At 40.9% G+C, this 24,363-nt stretch overlaps 1 protein-coding gene across 3 annotated transcripts in view; it reads left to right on the top strand.

Moving 5' to 3' along the window:
• The window catches only part of FARS2 (phenylalanyl-tRNA synthetase 2, mitochondrial), a 361,477-nt gene that overhangs the window by 286,074 nt on the left and 51,040 nt on the right, over positions 1 to 24,363 (top strand). Inside the window, exons 8-9 of one of the 3 annotated variants that reach the window (XM_074944918.1) lie at positions 20,097 to 20,185; positions 21,015 to 21,525. The exons of the other annotated variants lie outside the window; for them this stretch is intronic. Coding sequence (XP_074801019.1) covers positions 20,097 to 20,185; positions 21,015 to 21,079 — 154 coding nt within the window. The 3' untranslated portion in view covers positions 21,080 to 21,525. Of the gene's footprint in view, positions 1 to 20,096; positions 20,186 to 21,014; positions 21,526 to 24,363 lie in introns of those variants that run through there. 3 annotated transcript variants of the gene reach the window in all.

Here is a 24,363-nt window from a genome sequence, read left to right as displayed (position 1 = left end):
ATGAAAATGAACATGCGTCAGTTCGCACTGCTTTGGATCATTATCGAGCAGAACCCATCAGCAACATGGATGCATGTCCTCTGGAATGGTGGTTGAAGCATGAAGGGACATATGAATCTTTAGCGCATCTGGCACGTAAATATCTTTTGATGCCAGCTACAACAGGGCCAGGCAAATGCCTGTTATCACTTTCAGGTGACATTGTAAATAAGAAGTGGGCAGCATTATCTCCAGCAAATATAAACAAATTGTTTGTCTGAGTGACTGGTTGAACAAGAAGTAGGACTGAGTGGACTTGTAGGCTCTACAGTTTTACATTGTTTTATTTTTGAATGCAGTTATTTTTTGTACATAAATCTATATTTGTAAATTCAACTTTCATGATAAAGAGATTGCACTACAGTACTTGTATTAGGCAAATTGAAATATACTGTTTCTTTTGTTTTTTACAGTGCAAATATTTGTAATAAAAAATAAACATAGTAAGAACTGTACACTTCGTATTCTGTCTTGTAATTGAAATAAATGTATTTAAAAGTGTAGAAAACATCCAAAAATATTTAAATAAATGGTTTTCTATTATTGTTTAACAGCGTGCTTAATCGTGTGATTAATTTTTTTAATCGCTTGACAGCCCTAAAAAAAAACCCCTTCCATCAATACAGGAAAGGTCTACACTACAGGGCTACAGCAACGTAGCTGCAGCTATGATTCTGAAGTGGCTGTTGTGTAGACATACTCCAAGATTCCTACTTCTCCCCTTCTCTCCACACACTCCAGTAAAATCCTTTTTCCAAGATATGTTTGGCTCTAATGGACCCTTTGTGTTCTCTGTAAATTGTCTGCTTATTTCTGTTGTCTTTCACGCCTTTCGGTTGAAAACCTTTCACGGCAGGGACTTGTTATCTCTTTTCAAGTCACCTACTATTTATGGCCCAATATAAATAATTAGCAATAATAACTGTAGAGTTAAACAATCATTGTCACATTTAAGTAAACCTTAGAAATACGCACGTTCACAAAACCCCATTCAATTGTCATATAGGCAAAAACTGCCTTTGCACAAAACATTCCGTAAGTAATGCCAGATATTGCAATCCTTTAAATCAGTGGAACTACTTTTACCTGAGTAAAATTTGGCAGGATTGGGCCCTGAATAACTAGTTTGGATTTCCAGTTGGTCATTAATCCCAGGAAGTGCTTTGTACCAAATCAATGATTGCTGTTTTCAGCTTTTAAAAAGGTAGGAGAGGTTGCTCATATTTATGTGTATAGGTGATGCTATTTCAATTGCTGTGTACAGGGCACTTCTAGACAAACTGCTTGAACCATCTCTTAATGTCTCATTAATCTTGTAATTCTTATATATTTCCTTGCCCTTAAAGCTGATATTCGTGTGCACAGAAACAGAAGCTTTTCCCATTGCAGTCAACCTGCTTCTCCTGCCTGAATCATTCCATTACACCACCAACTAGAATTTGTGAGATTAAAGACACTTCAGAGGTGTTTCTGAATTGTGATATCAGAAACACTGGGGTTGTGGCATTACTGAATGAATTAGGCTGGTAGAGGGAAGAATAGGATGAGTTGAAGCGTGAATGGTATATGTTTAGTGAAACACCTTTCCAAACAGCAAGAATGCTAAATGGAAACCAAAAAAGTGCGTAATAGTTTAATGGGATATGAATAAAACACTTTGCCAGAGCATGGCAATGGTTCTGTAAGTGCTTGCTTTTCCTGTTCTAACAGAAGACAGTAGCCAAGAGCCTGTTTTCATTATAGACAAAAGAGAAGATTGCCAGAAAAGCTTTCAAAGCAGTGTGGATTTCTTGATCCATATGAATCCCATTGACTTAAACAGAATTAACATGAGTGAACCTTTAGACAACACTTGAAACTGTAATCCTGATTGCTTCTTGCTGGATTCACAGCTGGATTTTTTCTGAAATCCTTAAACGAAACTCTAGTGCTTGACACATTATGGGCCAAATTCTCTACTGATGTAAATTGACACAGTTCTGTTGACTTCAGTAGAACTGTACCAATTTACCCCTGCAGACAATTTGGCCCTACATTACAGCGCTTTAATTTTCTTCCATTTGTGCTAGCAAACTATATAAATGTAAAAAATGAAGAATTACTTCTTAACAATTAAATTCTCAATCACTAAATTATGACCAGATGGCAAGATTGATTTTTGTTTGTGTTCTCTTTTGAGTACACGAATGACTCTATTTGTTTGATGTGATAAATCAGCTAAGTACCCATCAGAGCAAAAAAAATGTAGGGACTAGTAGCTTTGAACTTTTTAACAATTGGGAAAAAATGACTGATGTAAATACAAAAATTATTTCTCGATTGTTACAGGCTTTCACTAACAGCTGAAGGTTGTTGTTGGTTTGTTTTTGTTTTTGTTTTTTTAAGGGATCCTTGTTTATTGGACATTGTCACCATTCAAAGTCATTTTAAGCACATTTTAAAATATACCAGAAGTGTCATTGCCTTTACTGTTCTTCTGCTTCCTTTTCTTTTTCAAGATATCTATGTGTAGAAACTGTTTTATGGGGATCTTTCGTATGGTGCAAGAGTTTTCTCTCTAGAATATCACCACCCCACCACAGAAAGCCTGTTAGATTTCTTTTAAAATTATTTTACAACTTGCTTGCTCGTGAGGTGAAATTACTGGGGGTGGGGAGAGAGAAGAATCTGTTTAACAAACAAACAAAAAAAAAAGGTAAACAAGCTTTTGAGTATTGTCCAATGTACTGTATGTAAAATGCTGAGTTAATTTAAAATAATATACTTACCCTACCAATGATAATGATGCTTAGCTTAGCACTCATCTTGTACTTTACATTTCCAAAACATTGAATGTACATTAATCAATACTTACAAGACCCAAGTGAGAGAGGTAAGTATCATTATCACTATTTACACAGTTTGGTAAATGAGAACAATGAGTTTGTTTCAGGAGGCCAGAGAAAGCAAGTCAGTGGCAGAACTAGGGTATTCCTAGCTCACTTGGTTGGCTCACTGGACCACTGCTGCTTCTCTGTAATAAAAAAAAAAAATCCTAATTAATACCCTTTAGATTTACAAAATAATGGTTTGCATAATTCTGTCATTATAGTTTTGGAGCTGCCTCTTTTCTTAATGCCTCAGAAGTCAAATATCTCTCTATGATCAATTGTAATACTGTGTTACATTAGTATGCCTGAGGGAGACCTCATATTGCCCTCTAGAGGGTGCAGCTTATAGAAAATATATATATATATAACTGCTTTACTAGAATGTATGATTAATGGGTTACAGCTAGTATAGATTAAATCCCTGATCTTGCCAGAAATGCTGCTGCACCTGTGTAGAGCCTCACTGAAGTCCATTAAGTGGGATGGAGGGCCCAAATGATGAAACATACAAGATTAAAGCAACAGAGAACCGGTATAAAACTTTTTTTTAAAAAAAAGGTATATGCTAATACTCATATAATACAGTCAAGTTTATCTGAAGCATTTTGTCTTGTGAGATACATATGTGTATATTATCAGCTCTAAATAGATCTGTGTATATATGATATAATATATATGTACACTGTATTTTATGCACCCAAACTGAATCCATATACATTGAATCTAGTAGCCTGTGGAAACAAAGTGTTCATGATATATCACCATAGTTTAAATGGTAACTTTTTAAATAAAACCACAACTCAGTCTTAAATATATAAAATCCTGTTCAAAATTCAGTATGTACCTTGTTTCATCCCATATTCTTGCCCCACATCCCCTCACTGCATTACTTGCTCAAACTTTTCTTCTAGACTTGGCCTCCTTTTCATAGCTTGAAGGTGTTGTTCCTTCACTTAGGCTGCTGCAGCTAGCTGAAAATCTCTTACCTTCCTTCTTCCCTCTGAACCATTGACTCATTTACTGTCTCCGTATCTTTTATTAAAACACTCCTCTTTTTAACTTGATCTGCGATGGACTTTCACTGTAAACTGCATGAAGGGTGTGACATGAAAGGATACAATACAATTTATTTTTTAAGGGCAAATTAACTTTGCCAAGTGTGATTTTTTTTAATGGGGAATTTGGTTCTATCTATTTAAAATTTCAGAAAAAAATCCATCCTTCCTTTTTCCCCCCTACTTCAATAGCTTTAGTAGTTCTATAGTGACCTGATGAGTCAGTTTAGTGTTAATCCAGTGCAGTGCTGCTACTGGATCTATCAAAATCAGATTATGTATAATGGAACTAAAGTCTTCTTTGGGAATAGTTCTGCTGAAGACTATCTGTGCTGCAGTCTCACCCGGATGGGAGGGCTATCTCTGAGGATTCAGCCATTAAATGCCCCTTTCGTTGGGGAGAGATCTGTTGAACTAGTGCAGTAGTTCTCAGTGTCTTCTATACCATGACCTCAAGTTACAAAAGAAAAAAGGTTTCAAAAACACCCCCCTATTAAAAAAAACAACAAAAACCACACATAGGGTAGTTGGGCACCTGCAGTCTTCCACTGGTCCACTGGACCTTCTTCTTTAAATGTGTGCTCTTTGCTTTCCTGTAATCAAAAGGTCTTTATAGTTTGAACAGATTGCAACTATGACTAGAGCAGAAGTTTCCCATGCTTGGTCTCAGCCGAAGAGTGAATATATTTTGAAAGTTTGATCAAGATCTGTTTCAGCAACCTGTTTCTGGGCCTTTGAAAATAAGACTATATTGTAAACTTAAAAGAATCCTATTACAAATTTTATGATCAGAGTGTATGTGAACAACACAAAAATGGCTAAAGCATATATTTTAGGAATACATCCAGTCTTGATTTAAAAATTGCCAATGATGGAGACTCCGCAGTGACCTTTGGTAAATCGAATGGTTAATTACCCTCACTATTAAAAATGTATGCCTTATTTCCAGTCTGAATGTGTCTAGCTTCAACTTTCAGGCATTAGATTGTGTTATATCTTTCACTGCTAGATTGAAGAGCCCCATTATTAAATATTTGTTCCCCATGTAGGGATTTATAGACTATGATAAAGTCACCCCTTAATCCTCTCTTTGTTAAGATAAATAGGTTGAGCTCTTTGAGTCTATCGCTATAAGATATGTTTTCTAATTCTTTAAGTATTGTTGTGTCTCTTCTCTGAGCCCTCTCCAATTTGTCAACATCCTTTCTGAACTGTGGGTGCCAGAACTGGGCACGGTATTCCAGCAACATTTGCAATAGTGTGAAATACAGAGATAAAATAACTAGGGCTGTCAAACAATTAAAAAAATTAATTGTGATCAATCATGAGATTTAAAAACATAATTGCAATTAATCACAGTTTTAATTTCACTATTAAACAATAATAAAATACCAATTTAAGTTTATTACAAATATTTTGATGTTTTTTCTACATTTTCAAATATATTGATTTCAGTTACAACACAGAATACAAAGTGTACAGTGCTCACTTTATATTATTATTTTCATTACAAATATTTGCACTGTAAAAATGATAAACAAAAGAAATAGTATTTTTCAGTTCATCTCATACAAGTACTGTAGTGCAATCTCTTTATTGTGAAGGTGCAACTGGAATGGTGGCCAAAGCATAAAGGGGCATACGAATGTTTAGCATATCTGGCACGTAAACAGGTTGCAATGGCAGCTACAAAAGTGCCATGCAAACACCTGTTCTCACTTTCAGGTGACATTGTAAATAAGAAGGCAGCATTATCTCCCATGAATGTAAACAAACTTGTTTGTCTTAGGGATTGGCTGAACAAAGAAGTAGCACTGAGTGGACTTGTAAGCTCTAAAGTTTTACAGTGTTTTGTTTTTGAGTGCAGTTATGTAACCAAAAAAATTTACATCTGTGCCCCGCCCCGGGGGTGCTTTCCCCCCCCCCCCCGTCCTGCTCCAATCACCACTTCACCCCCGGAGCATGGCTCTCCTTACCCCATCCTGTCCAAGTCACCCCATTCCCACCCTTGAAGAGCGGCTCTCCCTCAAACGTCTTGCCCCAGTCACTCTTCCTCCCCTAGAGCCCTTCTCAGCTGGTGGGGGAGGGAGGTGGAGGAGAGCAGTGAGCAATGGGGGGGCAGTGGGCAGGGCCTCAAGAGAAAAGGTGGAGCAGGGGTGGGGCCTTAGGGGAAGAAGTGGAGCAGAGGCAGGGCCTGAGGAGGAAGAGGCGGGGCAGAGGGCGATGAAGGTTCCGGCACTCTGTCCAATTTTCACAGATTAGAAAGTTGGCCACCCTACATATAATGGCATTATTTTGTTAGAAAAGTTGTTTGCAAAGATTGATATAAATTAGCCATAATTTTTTGTTTGTTTCCTAATTGACAAGAATCCAGCTGTTCTCGAAAGTTGAGCAGTATAATGCCTAACTTGAAAGTACTGGTACCATGGAAGAGTGGGCCAGTTAAAGTTAGTTTTGATCTCTAAATAAGTTAGAAAAATTTCTTTGCTGAATAACTATCCAACCATATGTATTTGATGGCTTTCCTAGTCTTAAAGCTCTCTGGTTCACAGTTTGGATTAAGATTTGGATTATTTGCAAAGGGTGTCATTGGCAAGGGAAAGGAACTTACGTTATCTCTAGTTTTACCCCAGAGCCATAGCGTTCGCTAAAGCATGTGTATAAATTTCTGAAGAGTGTGATTTTTTTTTTAATGAATCCAAGATAGCCTATCAATGTTTACACTGCCAAAATTTTCTTGTTCAAAAAAGACCTAGTGTTTGGCTCCCAATTCACTAGTGCTTTGAGCTAGCTGGCTTGGTAGTACCATCAAATATTTGGAACAGCTAGATCATCCTGTTAAATGGGTCTGTATAAAGTATATGCACTCACTATTGGTCTTTTCTTATTCCATATAAATTCTAACAACATCTTCTGTATTCCTGCAAGGATTTTATGTGGGATGATTACAGGGAGATTTTGAAACAAGAAAGATTTCCTTGGCCAAATGTTCATTTTGACTGTGACTGTTCTTCCCAACCAGGAAATTGCATACTTGTCTTAACATTCCAGATTTTTTTTCATTTGATGAAGTAGTGGTTTGATATTTAAATCACAGAGCTCTTCTAGGTTGTTTGAGATTTGAATTTCCAAGTATTTTACAGAATTTGTTACTCATTTGTACCCACGTGTTTTCCGGAGGGATGATATTTCAGAGTCTGGCTAATTTATAGCTAGCATTTCAGATTTGGCAAACATTGCTTTAAATCCAGATGCTTTCTCAAAGTCATGAATTTCTTTAGATTCAAATTTTAGGACAATATTTGGTTTAGATAAAAAATAATATTACATTCTCTGCATATAAAGCTATGTTCTGATGTGTTCCTGCAAGTTTTATTCCTGTGATAATCATTGTTCTTTATCTTCTGTGCAAAAGGCTCCATGGCCAATGAAAAAAGCAAAGGACATAATGGAAATGCCTTCCTCGTCACTCTGTGTTATTCAAACATGGGAGATTCAAGCCCATTAAGTTGCACCGTTGATTTTGGGCTGATATAAAGAGCTGGTATCCATTTAAGGAACTGGGGGCCAATGTCCATGTGGGACAGGATTTGAAGAAGAAAGTTCCACTCTCGTTTATCAGAAGTTTTCTCCGAGTAAAGTGATGATAAAAGAAATTAACCTTTTTTTTTTTAATATGGCATTATGGATGATTCCAAGTACTCTTTGAATAGTGTCCTTAATGAATCCAGTTTGATCTGGGTGTATATGAACTGAGAGTGTGGACTGAATCAGCTAGCTAGTATTGTTTACTAACATCTTTGTCATGATTCAACAGTTATATGGGCCTATAAGGGCTGTATAAAGGTATGGTCTTTTCTGACTTCAGGGAGAACAACAACTGTAGCTTCTATCATAGCTCATGGAAGTTCCTCCCTAACAGAATGCCATTGAAGGTACACTCCAGGGACCCAGTCATACCTCCTTAAATACTTTGTAAAATTCAGCTGGAAAACCATCATCAGTTCCTGGAGCTTTACCACTTTTCATACTTGCTATTGTCTCTAAGAAGACTTCTTCTGTTATTTCTTTATCTAACATTTCTTTCTCAATTTTGTTTATCTTTGGTAAGCCTGCTACTTCCAGATATTTTTGAATAACTTCAGAGTTTGGAATATATGAGGAACAGAGGTTTTTATAATAAGCAGAAAAGGAAGCACATATTTCATTAGGGTGTGTAATTATCCTTTGCTGATTGTCTTTAATTGGTGGAATAATATGTTGCTCTTGGATCCCTTTAAGTTTTCGAGCCAATAGCTTATCACCTTTATTTCCTTTTTCATAAAACGTCTGCTTTGTATACCTATGGGCTTTTTCAGTGGCATCTATCTTCAGGCTATTCAGTTTCCCCCCAGTATTAGTTCATTGTTGATGTACTTTTTTGAATCTGTGTTTTTACATAAATTTCCTTTCTAGTCACCTATCTTCATTCACAACAAAATATGGAGGGATCAAAGCTCAAATGGAAAACTGTGCAACTTCAGTGGAGTTACTCCCTCTGTTTTCTGCTATAACAGAGAATTAAGCCCATGCTGTATAAATGCACACTCTGCTTCTGATTCTGCAAAGAGTTATGCACACTCTTCATTTTAATCACAGGAATAGTTCCCAGGATTACTTACTAGTTTAAAGTTCAGCACATGTATAAGTCATTGCAGGATTGGGGTCTTTGTGTCCAATGTTGATGAAGTTATATACATGGGTAACATTACTCATTTGAGGAGTTTCACCCTCCAGTATTCTGTCCTAATCTCAGGGATCCATGTTAATACTTTTAATAAAATGATTCTAGGGAACGTGGTGTAGGCCTGGCTTGACATGAGTAACTGGACATGGGTGAGGCCTCATTTCTTGGGAGGATTAGGGCAGTAAATGGATCAGCAGTCTGGAAACAAGAATGTCTGTACTAGCTAAAATACGGGAACCATTTACAATGGACAAGATAACAATGGATAAAATAAGCCTGGAACATAAGATGAGGTAAAGAGTAAATTATACATGGACAGTGCATGGACTGAGAATGCTGTGCAGGGGTTGGTTCCTACAAAGTGGCCAAGCCAATCCCAAAATGTGAAATGTAACGTATAGCAAATGCAAGGTCATGTGTAAATGTACGTAAAAGAAAAGTTTGCGGTGTAACTTCAGATGTGTGGTACGCCCTATACCCTCCCCCGACACTTGAATCTGATCAACTCATCATAACTTTGCTACGTGTCAGATAAAGGAACCTGGGTGACAAGATTAGAGTTAGACTGAATTCTTGGGGAACCAAGTAGAAGAGATCTTGGGGGAACCCCAACATATAGTAAGTAATATAATGACATTTACAAAGTCATCTTTGGTAGAACTCTACAGTATAAGCCTTATTACCATGCACTAGATGATTTATGTGTAGTTTTATAGTAGAGCATGTAAAAATTTTTTGATTGGAACTATATTTCTGATTGTGAAAATCTCATTTTGCTAAATTGTCTGTTAAATTCTTTAGAAGCACTTAATGTGATTTAGCCCCTGCCTTTATTCTTCATTAACAAGGGAAGATCTTATTAACCGAAAGATCCTATTAAAAATTATATATTCCAGCTGGCCTAGATGATTGAGTCTTTGGGCACTGACATTGTTACATCACTTCTTCTGGGACTGCTGTGGTTTCCTCCAGTTAATATTGACACATTTGCCCTAGGTCAAATATTGTCTAAATTGTAACACCAAAATATAGAAAATCCATGTGAAAAAACAAAACACTGATCTGCCTCTAATGGACCACAGAACACATCTGTTTAACTGTAAGATGACAAAGTAGTCCGTGCTAAGAGAAAAACAAAGTTTCTTATCTTTAAAGGAAGCTCTCTGCTGCTAATAGCGTATTGAAAACCATAAACCGTTTGTGTACCCACCCTAGTTTGCGTACCCACCCTACACCCACTTACTTGCATGCATTTGTGTATATATGTGTTTGTGTAAATGTGTGTGCACACTCATCTATAACTACTTTTAAAGATAATGGGGATGTAGTGATGTAAATGTAGGTAGACAGGCTCTTCTTTCTTTGTATTGCACCTATAAATGTTCGGGGGTTCTGTTGTGATGGCTCTTAAAGAATGAGTAACACACACTGTGCTCACTCTCCCTCTCTCATATGATATAACGTTCATATAGATTGACAGGGCTTGATTCTCCTCTCATTTATTGTTGTATATCGGGGTATCTCCGTTGAACTCAATGGACATACACTTGTGTAAAAGTAAGAAAAGAGAATCAAATTCACTGTATTTGTTTTGCTGTTTGCATGTGGAAAACATCTCCAATCCTAGTTCTAAGAACCTCATCTACTTATCTGCTTCAGACCTCAATTCAGGATTCCATGTTTCCCTTGCAAGAATTAAAGACATTTAAGTAAAAATGGGTGAATTGATTTTTTTCCAAACTGTCATAGAGTGGCCTCCTCCCAGGCGCCCCCTAGTGATTGACCTCAAGATTGTCTTGCAAGTGCCCCTTGCCTTAGTTTCCCCACTTGGACTACTCTGTAAACTTCACCCATAGGCTTTTTGTGGTCAAAAATACCTCTCCTTGGGGTCTGGGTTTATTAACATAAAATAAACACAGAATAAAAGTGGAAGTCCTAAATTAAAAGTCCAACAAAAGTCGACACAAATTAAAGTTTCTCTTCCCACTCCTAGGCCTTTTCCTGCCTGAGGCTTTTCCTGCTTTGGCAGACCACTGCCAGGCTCTGCCTGGCTGGAGTCTTTTCCATCTTACACCCCTGGAATCTGCTTTGTTTCAAGTCTCTTCAAGTTCATGTGTTTACCCTCTTATTAGGGCTCTCCGAGGCCTTTCCTCCCTGTAGTCTCAATCCCAAGGCCCAGAACTCTCTGCTGGAGCCTATTCACTCCTAGCAGCCTCTGATCTCCCTGAGCATGCCTTTGTCCCACTCCTCCAGTTCCTGCTCTGTATAGGGGACCCATGTGATCCCTGTTCAGGTGTGCCTCCTTAATAATCCATGTTGGCTCACCCCAGGACAGTAGCCCTTGAGGGGCAAGCCATGTAACCCAAACCAAACCTTTAAAGTGCCCACAGCTGCAATCTGGGCTCTCATTTCCTTTTTTTTTTTTTTTTTATTAGACCTATCCCCACAGTCTCCTTGATAGCAATTCCCTTGCCTTTTACCCTCCTCACAGACTGTCTCTAACACCTATGGGCCTCCAGCTCCCTTAGCACGGCAGCCACGTGCACCTTGTAGATGTGGGGTTTATCAGGAAGGATGAAGAGTGGAAGATCTGTTAATAGGTTAAGTACCTGTGAATAGGTAGGTCCCTGGTTAGAGCTCACAGGCCTGGGAGCCAGGGGACTTGAGTTCTAATCTTCTCCTTATGTAAAAGCCTTAAGAGATTTCTGATACTTTCTTTGTCTGCTTGATCTAGTAAGTCCATGGGAATAGCTTTTCTCGCTGTTATATGATATTCCTGGTCCACGCTGAACTTTCTCAGATTCTCGGGGAAGGTTCTGTAAGAGCTCAGGGTGGAAGTTCAGGTCTGGGTTGTTGTTTTTTTTTTAATTTTGTCCAAACTGCCTGACATGTTGCTAATGTTAGAATTCTAAAGTATATTGCTGATTCTCTTGAGATCAAATTTAGGCCTAAACCCTGCCTTTATCTGCTGGATCTATGCTGGGACCAGTGGGGCGGAGAAGTGTGCTGCCAGTGCTGTGCTTAGCAGAACCATGATGATAGCAGAGGGTGGAATTACTTGGCTGGGTGAGGATAATGTGTGGTAAGGTGCACACTGCTGCAACTTTAGAAGGAACACTCCTAATAAGTAACACACAACAGCATACACTCTGTGCAGCTGGCCACACTCCATAGCTAGCATATCATTGTCTCTTGTGGCTATCAAGTGTACGCAATAGCTGAGCCTGGATGCTGCTGTAGTTATACTGGAGGGGAGCATCTTCCTTCCCACCATCCTCTTCCCTCACTAGTGCAGCCACACAGACCTGGAGGGGATTTTCCCACATGCAATTGCACGGACATTTTATTGAAAACTGCAGAACTCTAGTCCAAAATGCTGAAATATGAATGGGGTCATTTCAGCGGTGCATCTCAGAACGGAACAGAATCTCTCAAAACTACAGCAGTGTATTCAAGTAATTTGCCCATTGTTCAAGGACAGCACCGTACTGTATATTGCAAACTGATTAATCCACCACTACACAACTGATACATTTTTGATTCAGATGCAAACTTTTCTTCTATTTAATTTGTAGAAAGTGTCCACTAAATATCACCTGGGATAACTATTATACATTTATTCTTTTTCTATTTTGCTAATCTAGCCCTCTTTTTCTCCTTTTTTTTTTAGTACAATAAGTCATGACTTGAACAGCAGGCTTTGTTTAAGTTGCTACTCCCTTAATGCATCCGATGAATGCATACTCCGCTGAATGCATCCGATGAAGTGAGCTGTAGCTCACGAAAGTTTATGCTCAAATAAATTTGCTAGTCTCTAAGGTGCCACAAGTACTCCTTTTCTTTTTACTCCCTTAAGGCATCTTAAACAGAGCCATGTTGCATCAGGAAGCCTTTTCAGCCTTTAAGAACATCAGAATCTGGTGGTAAAATGGCTGGGTTTGGGAACAGGGTCAACCAGACAGTATAAACATAATCTAATCCAGTAAATGGGTACAGCAATTTGAGTGTCAGATCTCATAGACTTTAAGGTCAGAGAGGATCTGCTCCTGAAATGGAGGAGTTCCCAAGGAGAAGAAATTTCTAGACATGATTTCTCCCTAGAAGCTTTTATGGTTTTTGTGTTCAAACTTCTTATAAAAGATCATATAGTATAAGGAGAATTGCTGTAGCTGTCCAATTAAACTTAGAAAAGAGACTCTAAAAATAACATTGCAGAGTTCTCTTTCAGTTATTTGCATATTAAATTTGCTCAGTTTACATATCAAAAGAAGAGTGTATTTCTAACTCCCAGCACTGCAGAGTCAACCTCTGATCTATTAATATCAATTAATATTACTATTTTTAATCAGAATTTAGCAGACAATTTTGTGAATGATATATGAAGGAGTAAAAGCCAACTCACTTTTGCATAACTGCAATGTTTCATATGGTTCTGCAGTGTTAACAGGTATAAAATGTGGCTTTCTTGGACAAGTAAACAGATATGACTAGCAGTTATGTTGAATAAGAAGGTGCTATTTGAACTTGGTCACTTTTTTGACCATAAACAAACTCCAGTCTTGACTGGAGAGATTGGAAACCTAAGAGGTAACTTAACTGCTCCAGTAAGGATAGGTATCATCAACCAGATTATCCACTACATTCGGGCCACTTTTAAACTTGCTGTCTGTCTAAAGGCTTGGGAAGATCACCCCAGTGTAGTGGGATCCTCTGGTAGCATAGAGCCACCCTAATGACTCCTGTGATACATCCCATTTCCTGCAGCCAGTGTTTGGGGTGTAACGAGGAGAAAGGGATCATAACTTGGGCTTCCTGGCTGCTGTAATGGCCACTTAGACCTAATGGCAGCGGGTGTACATTAGAGCAATCTGCAGACTGCTCTAACTTAGGGGACCAGACCATTACACAGCCAGCCCAGGATTGGGTAAATGCAAAAGTGGCTCAAATCTGCTTCTGTCCTCATGTTCTTCTACTGAGCTGTGCTGAGAACTCAGTGACAATTGAGGATCCAGACCTGTGATAGTAGCATAGGAGTAACGATGCTGATATTTCCAAAACCCTGAGCACAGACAGACTGGGCTGCGTGTTGGTGTAATTAATAAAACTGCCGTGACTTCTCTCCAGGCAGCCTGATGCCTCAGTGCTTTACCCAGCATTATGATTAGCATATGGAAAAAAGTATCAAGGATTGCATGTGGTAGGACAGAAATGGGACCAAAATTTCATAGTGGAGACAAAGATCTGTGCGCACCCAAGTTTGTGTATGCAAATCAGTTCATGCACATGTAAGTGGATAATTACATGAGCAAATGTGGGTGTACATACACATATATTTCACCCTGACAATCAACCTTAGCTTTTTGAAAATTAGTGCCTTAGTGTGTGGCAGAGAAAATGTGGCATCTGAAAACCCACTTGCAAGATTATCTAAATATTTTATTTCCTCGTAGGAAAACGCTGCATAGACCCAGCCCCTTTCTACACTAATCTTATAACAGCCAGATGATTTATGGAGAAAATATCATGTGGCTTTTATGTTGTGAGCAACAGATGAATGATTGCTTCTAAAGTGTTGCTGTTTAGTGAGATATTAATGTAGGGATAATCCATTTACATTTTTACTGCAGAAGTTTTGCAGTGCTTTGGGAATTCATTTATCCTTTGCATTTGCAAAATAGCCTGAACTGAAATAAGCCAAAGTAATTCACTATGGAAGAACACAGTAGGTTTCCAGAAAATAAACACTTTTTACAGTTTTAGACCAATAGATTGATAAACAAAGCGTTACTAGGTAAGGAAATGATTTTTAGAGGTTTTTGAATATAGTTTTCATCATGTATGTTGTGAAGCTGGTTAGTTTATTCCGTGCCATGTTCTGTTTCAGACACTCTGTATGCATGTTGACTGTATTTTTGTATTGACCTACATTTTGCAGAACTGATTACATTGTGCTTTATTAGAAAGTCTAGTGTAGGCATTTTTAGGGGGGAAAAGTTTGAATAATCAGAAGATTATATCTGAAAAGAGGGTACAAAGTTGTATAACCTACCACTGAATTTGAATTTGTGTTAATCTTAAATTTGCTCAGTATCAAAGTTTATGATGAATCTTCCCTATCCCATCTAGATTCTATTTCAGATTCTGTTTTGGAGGAATTGTGGACAGTTGGATGCTAGGATACATTTATGGTTTGGTAATGAAATATTAACTCCCACAGACAGTTACTTATGTGTGCACATGGCATGCCCCCTGCTTCCTCCCCACCCCCAAGGGTCTGCAAGGGCAGCTGCACTTATTCACTGTATCCCAAATGAGGATAAGCTGCACTTATTCATTGACCCAAATGAGGGTCCCAAGACTATTGTAGGGGAGTCGCGAGAGTGGTGGCTGCTGGCCGGCGCTCAGCTCGGAAGGCAGCGCTACTGCCAGAAGTAAGGGTGACATGGTATGGGGGGTCACCACTTTTTTGGAGCGGGGTCATCACAGCCTGAAATATTTCATAGGGGGTCCCAGCAAAAAAAAGTTTGAGAACCCCTGATCTTCTGCAACATGATCACTGTGTAATCTAATTTATAAATGAATATTGTGTTACAGTAGATCCTCCTTTAGCATTGCTAGAAGTATATGATGATACTGGTCAAAATGTACTGTTTTTTTGTTATTAGCAGCTCACATTATCTTCACAGCTAGTTGGGAGGGAAAAGAGCCAATCCTGTATTGGTTACATGGCTTAGTAAAATTTGGGGAAGGTGTAGTCATAGGAAAAATGTCTAGCCCGCAGAATGATACTTATGACAAATACTTGGTCACTTAGCTGTTTTATCCCTAATAATAATGGGATAGTTTTATCCCAATATTTTTTTATCCCAATAATAATAATGGGATAGAATGGAAAGCTGATCTCCTTACTGAAAATTTTATTCCTTTTTGATTTTCCCATGTCTTGGCTTTCTGTAGGGAAACTTTTAAAATGCTTGTAGTTTGACCCATGTGACCTGCTCCGCTCTTTGCTTTGGTATAAAAAGTACTTCAGTAAAATTGGTTTATATTATTCACGTTTGACCTGAATAAAAAAAAGTATCCTGCCAATAGATTAATGCTTTATTAAAGCAAGGTAGTCATAGTTATTCTTTAAAAAATTCCTTACTTTTCATTTTTCTACTGTATTACTCCTTAAATTAAGTCCAATAAAAGACATGGTGCACATGTGCACTGTGATCCTTGTGAGAGTCTGTGTGGGCAGGCAGTGATGCAACCCAAAGTGCAGCCTGTCACTTTACAATTCAGTATTTTCCTTTAATTGCAACGTAGTCTTGTGGTGAACAGATCTGGCTGTGATAAGATAAATGCTAATGTCTTATGTTGAACCCGTTATCTAGATAGGGCCAGATTCTGAATGGCACCTGGAAACAGTTGTAAGGGACTCCCTAACAAGCACACATATGTTCTTTCAAAGCAGCAATAAAGACAACCTGCAAAAGTTTGAGCTCATTTTTGCTTCTTTTCAGTGTATAAAGAGGGCCAAAAAGTGGTGGGTTTCCTAGCCCCTTTGGCTTATTCTCCCCTGCTCCTCCAAAAAAGAAAAAGAAATTATGGGGTGGGGGTAAATCTGCATGTGTTTTGTTTAATTACATTACAAAATCAGATCTTGTCTGTCCCATTTTTTCTAAAAGACTATGGACAACTGGCAAATTAGTAGGATTAAATCATCAGATATCAAGCAAGTGAAACTGGATTGATTGAAAAGGAACATGATTTTCATCCAGGATACTTAACAAACTGTTATTATAAACCACACTTAAACCATTGGAAGAAAGGATCTGTTGAATATTCAAGGCTAGATGTATTTCTAAAAGATACGCTGTAGTTCACGCACAAGTTATTGCGCTCAAAACAGGCATCACTGTGTAAAATTCTATGTTCCGTGCTGTGAAGGAGGTCAGACAAGGTGATCATAATAATGCTTTCTGCCTTAAATCTTATGAATCTATGAAATGGTCAACAACTTCCACACTGACAGTGTTTGGACATCCACATTAAGTTCTCCAACAGAACCTGTTCCAACCCAGATGCCTAGATGCTAAGTTGATCATTACACTAGAAATGCAGTTATGAGGAAGTGAAAAGGAGTATATAATAACATTTGGTTTGCACCTGTAAATATAGCTGTAACTGTCTATAAGTTAGATTATTTTTTTTGAATTGCAACATTTAGCAAATAAAAGCATTTTCTTTAAAAACATTCCTGTAACAGCTATTGCAGGAAGCAGTTGTGGCTTTCGGTGTACAAAGGAAAAAGACATAAAACAAAATTTAAATTAATCAGCTTTCAGTTATCCTTTGAAATGCCTTTAAATAATCATTTTAATATCATACTCACGCTGAACCTGATTTACATTTATTTCTAGGCTTTGAACATTGAAGTCCCTGGATAATTTCAGAGAGGCTTCTAAATGGGGGTGGCAGGGCAGCCACCAGTGAAGGCTCAGGCCTGCAATCCGGCCGAGCTGCGGTAGTCTGTTTCCCAGGATTTTAAGCAGGGTGTGGCAGTCAACAGTTAGGGTTCTGGCCTGCAGTCAGGCAGAGCTGTAGCCCTGGTCCAGCCTCTGGGGCATGTCTTTGGGGAGGAGCACCCCACGCAGCCTCTGGGGCAAAGCTTTTGGGGGGAGTACTGTCACCCCAGGGGCCCGCTGGCCCGCTATTTGCTCCATAATAACATTGGAGATTTAAGGTGCAATATCTCAAAGATCTACCAGGAGAACAAGTATCTTAAACCACTGGATAAGGCTGATTCCTGACTTTCTAAGGTCTAATAACTTAACCTGACACTAATCCATGTGATTTTATGCACTGTACCTTTTTTCTAATGAGACTTAAACAATATTGCTCCTCTTGGACCAGAGGCCAAGGGAAAGAAGAGATAAAGAGTAAAGAGGTAAAGATTTATGCCAAGTGCTGGGTGCTAATGTTTTGAGGGTTTTTTGTTTGTTTGTTGTAAAAAAAAATAATGATGGCTGTTTGAAAGCTTCTTAAAGATTTGGAATGTTAGAAATAGTTCTGGTGGAGATGGATTATTGGATTGAGTGCAAGTGATGTGGTGAAAGGGGCTTAAGTGCAGTTTATCACACAGATACCACGACCACCATGTATGTGAGAGGGATGCTATGTATGTGAGTAATATAGATATAAAATATGCACTTTTTAAAAAGCAAATATTTTGCCTTGGGAATTCACCAGATTACATCAACACAAAAAAATTGCTTTGGTACAATCCATAATGCGCCAAATGGCATGTATTTTTTTAATTAATAGGAGAAAATACACGTGGGCCTCCTTTCAATAGCTTTATTCTGAATACCTGTGCAAATTATCTCTTTTCCACTCAATATTTGAATTCACTAGAGTGAAAGGAGAAAATGAGGAGACTCAGTGCAGGCCAAGATGCTTGGCCCCGGCTACTGCTTTATCCCTCTCTGGTACCCATGAGTGGAAATTGGCCCCATTACAAAACTTGATGAATATGACTGTTCTAATGCATGAGATCTTGCCTGCTGCTTGTCTCTGGGTAGCACTTTGGTTGACACTACAGTGTTTTTTACTTTATTCAGTAAGGCCACAGATCAGTACTGCAAAGACCTGATCTTAGATCGGGCAGAGGAATCAATCAGTACCATTTTCTGTCTTTTCGGCTCAGTTAACACACTGGCCACGTTTATACTAGAAAAAATGGAAATGTAATTTTTCACCAGTGTAGTGCTGGCAGTGGTAGCAATGGTGGAATCCAGTGAGAATATTGAGCGTGGGCATTTTTGGCACTGTTGCTACCACTGATGGGGCTATACCAGCGGAGAGTCCCAGATCCACATGTTGCCAGTATACACAAAACTTTGCTGAGCACAGTCCCTAAAACAAATGTGTTCATTTTTATTTACTTCAATCAGCTACTGGGCTTTAATTAGTCCAAGGTTACTTCCAATTTAATTTTCTTCTGTGTACACAGTAAAGCTGCCTTAATAAGCCGTTCTTTGGAGCCATTGCTCGGTGGGATGTGGTTAAAAAAGGACTAGGGAAGGTCATGGAACTCCAGGCATCTGTGTTATTAATTAAATACCACATAAGCTTTGTGTTAGGATCCATTTCCCTGACCCCTTCTTCAACTGTAAACTCTCTTAACTCTGCTAGAATGTCAGAGTGGGTAAGTGACACAATGGTTGAATGTCCTGCCCTCTGCAGTTCGAAATCTCGTTTAGAGCTCAAATGCAAATGGGTGTGGTGATCACATCCCAGGCCCTAGTGGACATTTGTCCACACAGCAAAATCACAACGAACACAGTATGATCAGTCATCCCTATTCACACACGGCCTGGCTTAAAACCCACTGAAGTCAATAAGAGTCTTTCCATTGATTTCAGTGGGCTTTGGATCAGGTCCATAATCCCAGGAGTGTAGAAGTAAGCATGTAATAGTGCTCACCTGATCCCTGCTAGCCATGGTGCAAATTGGAGATGTTCTTCCTCTTGCTAAAGTTACAAACCTGTCCTAGAAAGGTCACTAAGCCCTGGTCTACCCTACGAGTTTAGGTCAAATTTAGCAGTGTTAGGTCAATTTAACCCTGCACCCGTCCACACGACCAAGCCTGTTTTGTCAACTTAAAGGGCTCTTAAAATTGATTTCTGTACTCCTCCCCGGCGAGGGGAGTAGCGCTAAAATCAACCTCGCTGGGTCAAATTTGGGGTAGTGTGGACGCAATTCAACGGTATTGGCCTCCGGGAGCTGTCCCAGAGTGCTCCATTATGACTGCTATGGACAGCACTCTCAACTCAGATGCACTGACCAGGTAGACAGAAAAAGCCCTGGGAACTTTCGAGTTTCATTTCCTGTTTGGACAGCGTGGCAAGCTGATCAGCACAGGTGACCATGCAGAGCTCATCAGCAGAGGTGACCATGGAGTCCCAGAATCGCAAAAGAGCTCCAACATGGACCGAATGGGAGGTACTAGATCTGATTGCTGTATGGGGAGAAGAATCCATGCAGGCAGAACTCCGTTCCAAAAGACGAAATGCCAATATATTTGCCAAAATCTCCAAGGGCATGATGGACAGAGGCTACAACAGGGACACACAGCAGTGCCGCATGAGAGTTGAGGAGCTGAGGCAAGCCTACCAAAAAACAAAGTATGCAAACGGTCGCTCCAGGTCAGAGCCCCATACATGTCACTTCTATAATGAGCTGCATGCAATTCTAGGGGGGAGCCCCTACCACTTCCCCACCACTGTCTGTGGACACCTGCAAGGGGGGAGTCTCACGCAACAGAGATGAGGATTTTGTGGATGAGGAAGATGAGGAGGAGGAGGAGGTTGAGGATAGCGCACAGCAGGAAAAGTGAGAATCCCTTTTCCCCCGCAGCCAGGAACTGTTCATCACCCTGAAGCCAATACCCTTCCAACCCTCCCAAGGTGGGCTCCCGGACCATGAAGTTGGAGAAGACACCTCTGGTGAGTGTACCTTTGTAAATATAATACAGGGTTTAAAAGCAAGCATGTTTAATGATTGATTTGCCCTGAAGACTTGGGATGCATTCGCGGCCAGTATAGCTACTGGAAAAGTCTGTTAACGTGTTGGGGATGTAGCAGAAATCCTCCAGGGACATCTCCATAGAGCTCTCCTGGAGGTACTCTCTGTGTTAGCCTCAGGAGAGTGATATCATTCATGGTCACATGATTACAATACGGGAAATTTGTTTAAGGGGACATTCAGAGGTGCCCATTCCTGCTGGGCTGTTTGACTTTGGCTGAAAAGAAATCATCCCCGCTGTTAGCCATGTAGTGGGGGGAGGCCCGTTCATGCTGAGCTGTTTGCGTTTATCTCACAGAGATCTTCCCTGATACTAGCCACGTGGTGGCAGGGTGAGTGTGAAGCGATCATCCCAGAGAATTGGAGGAGAGGCGGGTTGGGTTGTGCTGCACATTCACCCTAAAACCAAAGCTCCTCCTTTTAAATGGCCAAGGCAACAGGCTTTGCTTGGTATGGGAAAGGAGGGCTCTGCTGTTTGAAACTGTTCCCACATGTTATGAAGGTTGAAGAAGCCGAAACCTTTTGCCTTACCATGGCTGCCTGCAAGCCGAATTCTGTTGCCCAGCCGAGTGTATGTGATATCTCACACCAAACTGGCAGGCACTCAATATAAGAGGCAAAATGCAACCTTGTACCAAAAGCACATGTGCTGTGTAATGTGAATCGCTTGATTCAGTGTGAAATAGTCTTTCCTTTGTTCTCTAAAATGTATCTTTTTAAATACTACTCTCCCTTTTTTTCCTCCCACAGCTGAAAATGTTTCAATGCTCCCCCTATCATCTCCATCCCAGAGGCTAGCACAGATTAGAAGGTGAAAAAAACGCACTCGCGATGAAATGTTCTCAGAGCTCATGCAGTCCTCCCACACTGAAAGAGCTCAGCAGAACGCATGAAGGCAAATAATGGCAGAGTCCAGGAAAGCGTTAAATGAACGCGATGAAAGGAGGCAGGAGCACGATGAAAGGAGGCAGGATGCAATGCTGAGTCTAATGGAGGAGCAAAATGACATGCTCAGGCGTCTGGTGGAGCTGCAGGAAAGGCAGCAGGAGCACAGACCGCCACTGCAGCCCCTGTATAACCGCCTGCCCTCCTCCCCAGGTTCCATATCCTCCTCACCCAAATGCCCAAGAGCACAGCGCGGGAGGTTACAGGCACCCAGCCACTCCACCCCAGAGGATTGCCCAAGCAACAGAAGGCTGGCATTCAATAAGTTTTGAACTGTAGTGTGGCCTTGTCCTTCCCGCCTCCCCTCATCCACCACCCCACCCAGTGCTTCCCTCCTCACCCACCCCTCCGGGGCTACCTTGCAAGTTTTCCCCCATTTGTGCGATGAATTAATAAAGAATGCATGATTTTTAAACAATAATTACTTTATTGCCTCTTGTGCCCACAACGGCCCCGGGGGGGGGCGATGGGATACCAGCAAAAGGATGACACTCAGGCCTAAGAATAGCAAGCTACGCTTTATTGAAGGAAGAACTTACGCTCCAATCTGCGTGGGGAATCCCTAGGGCACGCGGAGGGACAGCTGACCAGGCAAGACTCCACCGGGGGGGAGTCCTCTGCGGTGTTATAGTCTCCGCGCTTATCTCGAGGTTACATGGGGTCAACAGCTGGTTACATTCGTTACATTCATGATTTATGCTTGTTATATAAACTGACTTGTTTTCAGGAAAAAAATATGCTGAACTATGCTAAACTACATTTTGGCAGGGTCTGTCGGACAAAGTTCATTGAACTGTCTGCATCCTCCGCTTACATTCAGTCACGTATGCAGTCCGCCACTTAGCTCCTCGCCAGTCTTCCGCAACCTTGCCCCTACAACTCTGAAAGCGGTGCTCAAAGGGGAAAGGTTGGTTGGCTTACAGGGAAGTAGAGTCAACCAAGGGGGCGGATTTTCATCAAGGAGAAACAAACAGAACTGTCACACCATAGCCTGGCCAGTCATGAAACTGGTTTTCAAAGCTTCTCTGATGCACAGGGCGCCCAGCTGTGCTTGTCTAATCGCCCTGGTGTCTGGCTGTGCATAATCAGCCACCAGGCAATTTTCCTCAACCTCCCACCCCACCATAAACGTCTCCCCCTTACTTTCACAGATATTGTGGAGCACACAGCAAGCAGCAATTACAGTGGGAATATTGGTTTCGCTGAGGTCTAACATAGTCAGTAAACTGCGCCAGCGAGCTTTTAAACGTCCAAATGCACATTCTACCACCATTCTGCATTTGCTCAGCCTATAGTTGAACTGCTCCTGACTACTGTCCAGGCTGCCTGTGTATGGGTTCATGAGCCATGGCATTAAGGGGTAGGCTGGGTCCCCAAGGATAACTACAGGCATTTCAACATCCCCAATGGTGATTTTCTGGTCTGGGAAGTAAGTTCCTTCCTGCAGCTGTTCAAACAGACCAGAGTCCTGAAGATGCAAGCGTCATGTACATTTCCCGGCCATCCCACGTTGATGTTGGTGAAACGTCCCTTGTGATCCACCAGTGCTTGCAGCACCATTGAAAAGTACCCCTTGTGGTTTACATACTGGCTGCCAAGGTGGTCCGGTCCCAAGATAGGTATATGCATTCCATCTATCGCCCCACCACAGTTAGGAAATCCCATTGCAGCAAAGCCATCCACTATGACCTGCACATTTCCCAGAGTCACTACCCTTGATATCAGCAGCTCAGTGATTGCATTGGCTACTTGCATCACAGCAGCCCCCACAGTAGATTTACCCACTCCAAATTGATTCCCGACTGACCGGTAGCTGTCTGACGTTGCAAGCTTCCAGAGAGCTATCACCACTTGCTTCTCAACTGTGAGGGCTGCTCTCATCTTGGTATTCTTGTGCTTCAGGGCAGGGGACAGCAAGTCACAAAGTTCCATGAAAGTGCCCTTACACATGCGAAAGTTTCGCAGCCACTGGGAATCATCCCAAACCTGCAACACTTTCTGGTCCCACCAGTCTGTGCTTGTTTCCCGAGCCCAGAATCGGCATTCCATGGCATGAACCTGCCCCATTACCACCATGATGTCCAAATGGCCAGGACCTGTGCTTTGAGAGAAGTCTGTGTCCAAGTCCTCATCACTATTGTGATCATGCTGTTGTCGCCTCCTCACCCGCTTTTGCAGGTCCTGCACATGCTGCAGGATAATGTGCTAAGTGTTTGCAATGCTCACAACAGCAGCGGTGAGCTGAGCGGGCTCCATGCTTGCCGTGGTATGGCATCTGCAGGAGAGCAGAGTTGCAGTGGAAGTGGTGGATGACGAGATGCCTCGAGAATAGATATTGATACAGAACGACAAGAGGACCTGTGAGGTCGATTCATGGCACGAGGAGAGCAGAGTTTCAGTGGAAGCGGTGGATGATGACAACAGTTAGCAGTCCTACTGCACCGTCTGCTGACAGCAGTATGGCATCTGCACCGAAAAAAGGCACGAAACGATTGTCTGCCGTTGTTTTCACGGAGGGAGGGGTGACTGAAGTATCCAAAACCACCTACAACAATGTTTTTGCTCCATCAGGCATTGGGAGCTCCACCCAGAATTCCATGGGCAGTGGAGACTGCGGGAACTGTGGGATAGCTACCCACAGTGCAATGCTCCGAAAGTTGACGCTAGCCATGATAGCGCTTAGTGTGGACATATGCAATCGACTGTATAAAATTGATTTCTAAAAATCAACTTCTATAAGATCGACCTAATTTCATAGTATAGACATACCCTTAGAGAGGAAAGAGCAGAATGGGCTTCAGTTTCTTTGACCTTTCTTCCTGAATGTCTTGCCAGCAATTCACCTAGAGCGTGGCTAAATTTGAGCTCCTTATTTGTCCTTCTAAACCCTTTGCACTTCCCCCTTGCCCTACTGCTGTTCATAACACCATTACCCTTCCTGCCTCCCAGACTCACAAGGTGAAGGCTGTTGCAGCTGACAGGGCAATGTGCTGCCTTTGCCCCTCCCCTCCACGTGCCCGTGCAAGAACCTGGAATAATCTGGCTGCTACTGCTCCTGCTTTCTTTTAGCAACCACCATATCAGTGAGAGGAAAGAGTTTTTGAGGGAAGTGATATAATAATAGCCATTTAAGAAAACGAAAGATTGCCGATGA

This window comes from Natator depressus, chromosome 2 (genome assembly GCF_965152275.1).
Source record: "Natator depressus isolate rNatDep1 chromosome 2, rNatDep2.hap1, whole genome shotgun sequence".
In the NCBI taxonomy this organism is placed as follows: Eukaryota; Metazoa; Chordata; order Testudines; family Cheloniidae; genus Natator; species Natator depressus.
This window is presented reverse-complemented; position numbering and strand designations above follow the sequence as displayed.